At 39.7% G+C, this 8,376-nt stretch overlaps 1 protein-coding gene across 1 annotated transcript; it reads left to right on the forward strand.

Annotated features, from left to right (window-relative positions):
* The first annotated feature begins 390 nt into the window (after positions 1 to 390).
* LOC103469582 (lymphotoxin-alpha-like) lies at positions 391 to 6,386 on the forward strand. Its single transcript, XM_008417352.2, has 4 exons — positions 391 to 705; positions 2,851 to 2,881; positions 2,977 to 3,039; positions 4,177 to 6,386. The coding sequence occupies exons 1-4, from the start codon at positions 475 to 477 to the stop codon at positions 4,623 to 4,625; spliced, it is 774 nt and encodes a 257-aa protein (XP_008415574.1). The 5' UTR covers positions 391 to 474; the 3' UTR covers positions 4,626 to 6,386.
* The last annotated feature ends 1,990 nt before the right edge of the window (positions 6,387 to 8,376 follow it).

Genomic DNA, 8,376 nt, shown 5'->3' on the forward strand with positions numbered 1-8,376 from the left:
AGAACCCTTGATGTCTATAACTATAAAACGGTTAATTCCGCCTCTCACCGCAAACATGAATAATTGGATCGGAATAAACGAGAGAGTAGTTCATTTTCTTTATAATAAATGGTCTTTTTTAAGAAGCAAATCAATGTGAATCTGGAGGGACAGGCAGCTCTAAATGTGTCTTCAGTAATAGGACAGTTGGAGAGCCTTTACAGGGACTTTGCTCTGTTTATGGGGATGTTCTTACCACGCACATATATTCTATTCATTCCAGCCAGACAGATTTTTTTTTTTTTTACATATTCCGGGAACATCAAAGCCCTCAGAAACAGGAAGTTCTGGTGTGATTTTCTACTCTTGGTGAAACTCATTTTTAATCGAGACTCTTTTCAATGGAGCGCGGCTTTCAACGTGGGCGAAAGTGCAAATAAATGGAGGTTGTGGCAGGCAGTCGGGACTTAGTCCGCGAATAGGAAAGCACAAGACATGGAGGAGGAGAACARCTACCGGTGTGACTATGAGGGAGGAGCGGAGGCAGAGGCAGAGGCAGGCCTTCGGTGTCAGAAGAGCCGACACATTCAGCTCCAGAGGGAAAGGCACCGACGACGGATGGCCCAGTTTGTGGCAGCGGCGCTCCTTCTGCTGCTTTGCGGAGTTCTGGCGGTGTTCCTTACGTTCAGAGTAGAGAGGCCGTGCGGCTGTGCTACTGACAGCCAGGTAATTGTTCATATTTAATATATTCTTAGCAGCTGTTGTGTACGCGTTTGACAGTACAGCAGGGTGCAAACTTTAAGTTTTTCAAAGTGCGCAACTGGTGAACAAGCTCTGTCATCAGGGAGGTCACGGTGTGTTCCCTCGTGCAGGATGAATATGGTTTATGTATGTATTAAGTTAGTGAATATAGGTCGCTTTTTGCCGGCAGAACTCTGACAGAAGAACTTCACCTAGCACAAACTTTCTCTACATGCACGTGCTGGTTGTAGATGTGGGTTGTTATGACCTGGCGACARCAGGCGTGCGTGGAGTGAGCCCCACGGAGCCGGTTCTGCCGAGAGAAAAGGCAATTCAGCCTACAGGGAAAGTCCCGAGTTTCCTCACTCTCYCTTCATTGTCGGTCTCTATGGTGTATGTTTAATCCATTTTTTTYCCTTTGTTGCAACTGTTATACTTGCAGTGGACCTTAAAGCACACCTCACACTGAAATGGTGCCACATTTATTTGGTTTATGCATTTTGTGGCTTGGGCAGCTCTGTTGATAACTTGGGCTCTGCCCATTAAGAATCCTCTCTGTCAATGCCTGACAGCATTTGGTGAAGGCAGTGTCATGATGTGGGGCAGTATGTGCCTTTCTGGATAAACAAGGTTTGCCATCATTTGAAACAATCTCAGTGCAGATGTGGAGATGTGATCCTGTAATCTGTGTCAATAAGATAAAAGAGTGGAGACGAAGTTGGTCAACACACGTGTTCCAGGGTGACCAAACAAAACTACATTTGCTGATTTATTACTAATCCCTGTTGAGGAATGAGATGGCATCTGTCAGTAATGTGTGACCAAGCTGATGATCAGCAGGATGACGAGGTGCCAGACTGCAGTTGTACGCTTCTCTGACATTCTGCTAAGGTTCCTGTTTGCTAAGTGAATAAATTCAGTAAGCCAACATGTGTTGTATCTTTAMACTTCAGTCATCCAATCATACAAATGTTTCCCAGTCATGAGCAGAATATGCTTTTTAACATTGGTAGAGTGGGTTTGGCAAGCTGTTCACATCACAACTAACAAACCCTTAAAACATGGGACCATTTAAAGGTAGACTAATATAACATTTTGTGTTTGGGAGACATAAATTTTCATTCAAGCGGTAGGTAGTTATGCCTACCGCTTGAATGGTAGGCTTTTACTGGCCTTTGCTGATTTCTGGCTTTCTTTGAGGTCTGACCTGTTAGTCTGGATTTTAACCAAACCCTGTTTTCTCTTCAAGTACTACAAAGCAAACAGATTCATTTGTGTAAACTTTACTTTATGTTACCAGTTAAGTGTAACAAACTTTGGCTCCAGAATAAGGAGCTAGTACAACTTGCTTGATTTATTTATTTTTCCCTGTTTTTGGTGAATCGAACAGAAAGTTCCATGCTTACATATGTATCCCCATTAAGGTACCAACGTGTATCCTGGAAATCCACTAGCTGATTCCTGAGCAAAATAAAAAAACATAAAATTAGACAAGCAAAGCCTAAATATTTTGGACATGTGCATAGCAGGGATTGTGAAAATATTAGACACAGGATTTTGTTTATGAAACTGTCAGTGGAGGAGAAGTGGAGGGAAACCACAGAAAAGGTTCATGGAAGATAGTGCAGATGGATCTGCTTTGTTAAAATAATTTCCTGCTGCTAAAAACATGACGGAATTCTGAAAAAATCTTTCCTCATTCGTATGTTCAGTCCAGGAAAACTAGACTCCATTCTTGTTACAGTTTTGTAACACATTAAAAGCAGCCAGGCTTTCTACAGGAGCCAAGTATTCCACCCAGAGTTTTCTTATTCAAACCGTATTCACCTTGTATAAAGTGCTGGGTTGAAATAATAAAGATTTGCTACACTTATTGTAATATAAAGGTTGTTTGGCTGCAGGGCACAACTTCAGCAACATTCATGTGTACTATTGTTATCTCGGACTCTGCATGTTTTAGAAGTCATGCTGCAGCTGTACTTTAGCACCATAAACTAGCTGCAGTGTGGTTGGTCAGGTTTTAAATAGAACCGCCTGTTACACAACCACAGGATCTTTTTAGCGCCAATTTAGAAATTGATTCTGTTTTCCTGTTTTAACAAAGTCTGTGTTTGTTGTTTTTTCTTGCAGACCAAGTCCCAGTCTGAACGGCAATCATCAGGTAAATGTGTTGTTTGGTGAAAGGTTGATGCTGAAGTCTGTTTTTGTTTTACACATCATTTGTTAAAGGCAATATATTCTMTATCTTTGTCTCAGGTGTTGCTGAAAAGCTGCAACAACCTCAAAGTGCACAGAGGCTTCCGATCGCTATGTTGACAGGTAATGATGTTTTACAGGCTTAAACGGGAGGGAAGGAAGATTTTTCTGGGTTTCCGTTTGTAAGCAGGCCCAGCAACCCTGACACTGACTCTTCAGCTTTTCTCTTATTTTTTGGCCTCTCCCCACTTCTGTGTGCCTGATAAGGAACTATTTTAGTATTAATAATAAAGTGTCTTAACACAGCCCAGCCCAGACATGACTGTCTTACAGAATAACACTGAAATGTTAAGGTATTGTACTCTGGAGACTATCTAGGTCATGTCATGCCTCCTGACATACACACATAGGTGTTTTGGAAATGTCTCCAGAAATGAACTTCTTATTTTGGGAAAGTCCCTTTCGACCATTTTTAAATCATGTACTATTAGAATGCAGCTGGGCAATAGGCCACGTTCCTCCCTCCCCAGGAATCTGCTGAGTTAGTTTCTTTTCAGCCAGATAGTACACAGTCAACAGTTAAGACTACCCCTTCATGTTTCACTCTCACTCTTCCAGTGATATGGAACAAAAGAATAAGACAGTAAGATAATAAAGGCATGAAATTATGAGTTTAACTACATATTCTAGTAAAAGTGTTAGAGGCCCATTCCCCCCTCGTCTCAGCCAGTTTAAGGGTTTGATATGCTGAGGTGAGTGGATCTTTATCAGATCATCCGACAGTAGCCAATCAGAAGCCCTCCTCCTGGTTCTGATTGGTTGTTTTTGCATTTCTTCAGACAGCAATAATAGCTTAGGGAGGGGCTGGAGGAGATCTGTCTTGTCTGTCTCATGCTATACTGTCATAACATGGTGACAGTTTTAACAAAAATGTAAAAAACATTAACTTTATTGCAGCTTTAAGCAAACAGCAGTGGCACCTGCCACTATTTTTTCTGATGCCATGACAGCCACTGAGCTGGTTGACCACACTAGATATGCTTCAGCATCATGTGTATAAACCCAATAGTGTGATGGATGTATAACCAGTACAAACCAGATAATATTGAGTTTGATCTTATTGAACCTTTTGCTCTTGGTTGCCAGAGGAGTCCTGTTCTTTCCTTTGACTCTTCTTTAATTTTGCATAAAATATTAGATGTTTTGCCTGCAAGAAGAAAGATCTCCAATCCTATTATGTGTTTCTCTCCGCACTTTCAGTTGCAGTTGGTAAAATCACGAATGGAGACAATCTTCTTTGGGAGAACAAAACGGGAGAGGCGTACATTGATGGAGGTTTCAGATACGACAACGGGACTCTGATGGTGCCCAGAAAGGGCCTCTACAGAGTCTTTCTGCAGACCCTGTTTGAGATTGACACCTGTCACTGTGTTGATGGTTTCCTATCGCTCTCTAGCTTAGTTAAAATCTTCAGACAAGGTTACGAGACGGAAACATCGCTCCTGACAGCAGCGGATTCAGTGGCTTGCAATGATCACAAGGGTGATGTAGAAAATTTAAAAAAATCTCTGTTCACATCTGGCATATTCAAGCTGGATACTAATGACAAACTAAGTGCAACTTCTTCTCACCCAGACTGTATGGCTAAAAATGAGCACATGTCATTCTTTGGAGCTCAGCTTGTGTTCGATGATTGGTCAGATAGTTAGTGGCTCCTGAGTCCATCGATGCAGTTGCTTCAATAAAAATTGATCACACCAGTGCAGGTTTATGCTTTAATACTCCACCTCTGTAGCGCCGAGTAGAACCTTCTTAGTAGCAGGTTAGCTTCTTTTCTACATTTTCTTTTCATTAACAGCTGCCTCAACACTGATGCAATTAAACTACACTAATCAGTAACAATTTATTTCAAGGGGTGTGCATGTTCATGTTATGAACATGAAGGAGTCTTCATGAGTGTTTATGACTGTTGTTGTGAAGTGTCATTTGGTAAATAATGACACTTTTAATGCAAAATTGTACTAAAAATAGAATTAAAAATCCATTAAAAATGACACTTCATGACCATAACCATTCATGAACACTCCTTCATGTTTGTAACTGGTGTTTTATTATATTTCTGATAATATTATGTCAGTTTTATGCAGACCCCTTCAAATAAAGTGTTAAGCACTAATCTAATATGTAAACTTTGAATATTGATATATGATATTTTKATATATTTTATATTTTACATTTATTATATTACATATTATGCTGGGATAAAATATTTTTGTGTTTCTAGAAAGCTTTTAATTTATTCTAATTTAACATAAAGGGATATATATGTATTATAGGGCTTGCATCGGGCTGGGAGTTATTTTATATTGTTTTTTTATTATCGTTTCCTATAAGTTGGAGTCTTGAGGTGATTCACTGGAAGCCACTTGTTATGAAGCAAGTAACCAAGTAAAAAAGTAAGAGGGGATTTTTACCTTGTACATGTGGTGAATGTCTAATTAAGCATTCATTTTCCCAGGATTTATGACAAGCATGAYTTTGTTTATTTTTAGTAGCAAATGTGTACAAATAAATTAATTACATTAATTTAAATCTGATCTTTGCCATCGTCAGTTTTCTTATTTTTGTTATTTATTTTAAAATGCAGCCCTTTGCTGGAGACAGTAATTTGACCAGGTCAAATTCTATAGCTGTTACTGAAATGTCTAAGGTCAGGCAGTCTTTTAGAGCCAGTATAAAAGCTGTATAATACTTCATTTGGATGAAAAGACAGAAGAGCTACAYGTGAAACAGTTTGTCTGCTGAAGCCACTTCTGCAATATTAGAAGTTGCTAAAGACAAATAAACAGGAAGAACTTAACCAGATCTAGAATGACGACAGAAGTTCCACTAAAATCACAGTTTCTGCAGGGTAGCTCCATGCAAGGTTGGCTGGATTTAACTCATCCAGGCTTCACAATTGAACAAAATACACATAAAAAATACTAAGCACAAAACCTCCCACTTCCACTGATCTCTGTCCTGAATCTACCAAACTATATTAACACACTGTATTTACTCTCTCTTTACAGTCCTGCTGTGTCATCATGGTTTTTCTAACTGATGATGGGGGGGGGATGACATGTTAAAAATGTAAACACGTCTGATGGGTTCTGTGAAATGCTTCAGCCAGCGCTGTGTGTGCTGCCTGTTTGGACCTGAGGACAGATCCAAATTAGAAACCTGTTAAAATATTTATTTTGGCTTTTCACTTTGTTATTTTTTTTCTATTAAAGGTGCTGCTTTATGATGTGCTGAAATGATTGTTTGAATCATGGCTTGCAAGCTGTATTTCTGTATTCTCCAGTTAATGCTGTGATTTAACTCTTAAAATGCCATTGCTWTCTGTGAACTCTATAGTTGGGAGTATGTATAGTGATGGTCAGGGGTTCTGCAATAAAGATGAATTCTAAAAAMAACACACACACACATCTGGTGCAACATGGCATCATTTCTCAATTTGTCAGTGTGAGGACGCAATGATCCCTCAAGGAAGCGTGTTGTTCTCAGGAAGAGAGCGTCAGCCTGGACGAAGGCAGCCACAAACGCAAAGATCACGTGTAATTACAATAAACAGGAGCAACTGGCCAAAGAGTGCAGGAACCTGCAGTTGTCTTCATAAGTCTACATCTGGGAATAATTTTTGAATATGATTTATACTGGCTATAAAAAGTATTCACCCCCTTGGATGTTTTATTGTTTTTACAACTCAATCATGGTCGGTAAAATTAGGCCTTTTTAAAACAAAACTAAAAATACAAAATAACTTAAATATCAAAACRGAAACTGTTTTTTGCAAAGATAATGACAAATAAAAATGTGCAACATTAAATAAGTGATTGGATAAATATTCAYCCCCTTTAAAACTGTTAACCTACTTCTACAGAGGTCCAGCCAGGTGGTGCTAGTAGTGCAGACCATCTGAGTGCAGTGAGTGTCTCCAGTGATTGGCGTACAAAGACAACTGGTTCTGGTTCTGGGAGGTCCATTCACTGGTYTATCAGTATCCTGGGTACCATTACAGCAGACGGTTATTGAATAAAAGTCAGTGGATGAACAGAAACATCCCCTGAAGTTCATTTCAATGAATCGTCAAGACATGGAAGGAATCTGGTCCATCTGTAAACCTGCCTGGATCAGGCTGTCCTCACAACCTGAGACCCTCAACAAGGAGACTAGAGAGAGGAGACCAGGTCACCATGACAACGCTGAAGGAGCTACAAGCTTCAGCAGCTGAGATGAAGAGGCTAGGTAGACAACAGATGTTGCCTGAGTTCTCAAAAAAAATAACATACATGTAGATGTTGTGTTTTGTCAAACGATTAAACATCAATCATTGCAGCAATATTTACAATAAAGATGCAAGTGCAACCTCAAATAACTTTTATTAGCAATACATACCTATATCAGATTACAGTTCAAACTATACTAAATTACTGTAAAGCTGTACTCAAAGGAGACTGAAATCAGAAGCACAACAAAACCTCCAATTCCCTGCYGTTGGTCTCAAAGTTCTGTTCTAAAAGCTCTCACAGCCTTCATTATCACAACCATTACTGTCAGGCATATCACTGTCCTCTTCAGAAGCTGTAGCAATAACAGCAGATGTACAGTGTTAAATATGCACATGTTAGAGGTCACCCACTGTTGAAAAGATACATTTCTGCAGGATGCAAGTATATCATCCTATACATTTCATAAATATTCTGAGACACTCCCAGGCAGATGTAGCTCAGAAGATTTTGCAAAAACACTAGTACTGTCATATTTTATTCCAGACTTTAAACTTTCATTTATTCTCTTGTCTATTTTTGTGAAGATGTTTGTAAGAGGCTTGTTGTAAATGACAATGTAAATCAGTAAAGGAATTGGAAAAAGTGTTCTGGTCGGATGAGACCAAACACTGCACATCACCATAAACACATAAACATCCCCACTGTGAAGCATGGTGGTGGCAGGATCATGCTATAGGGATGCTGCTTGGCAGCAGGTCTTGGAAGACATGGGAAGCCGTGCGGGGAACCCTGTAACACGACAACATGTCTGTCTCTCATGGTGAAGCCGTAACCTGCTCCTGTATTACCTGCAGCGTATATCTCAGTTTCACAAAGATGACAGCCTCAAGGGAAATAATGGCATTTTATCTTGGCACACTTCCTGTTCGTTTACCAGAAACTAATAAACCACTTCATCCAATCAAAACGTGCTCTTGTCATTGTTTTTGTCATCTTCTGCTCTACATTTCTTGGCTACACACCGACTTGTTTGTTCAAAGCATGGGGGATTTCCACACCTGTGTTTTTGACTTTCACTGCAATCAAAATGTATTTTGTCCTCTTTAATATTTTTTCATCCATCCATCCATCCATCCATCCATCCATCCATCCATCCATCCATCCATCCATCCATCCATCCATCCAT

Source organism: Poecilia reticulata, linkage group LG9 (genome assembly GCF_000633615.1).
Source record: "Poecilia reticulata strain Guanapo linkage group LG9, Guppy_female_1.0+MT, whole genome shotgun sequence".
Classification (NCBI taxonomy): domain Eukaryota; kingdom Metazoa; phylum Chordata; class Actinopteri; order Cyprinodontiformes; family Poeciliidae; genus Poecilia; species Poecilia reticulata.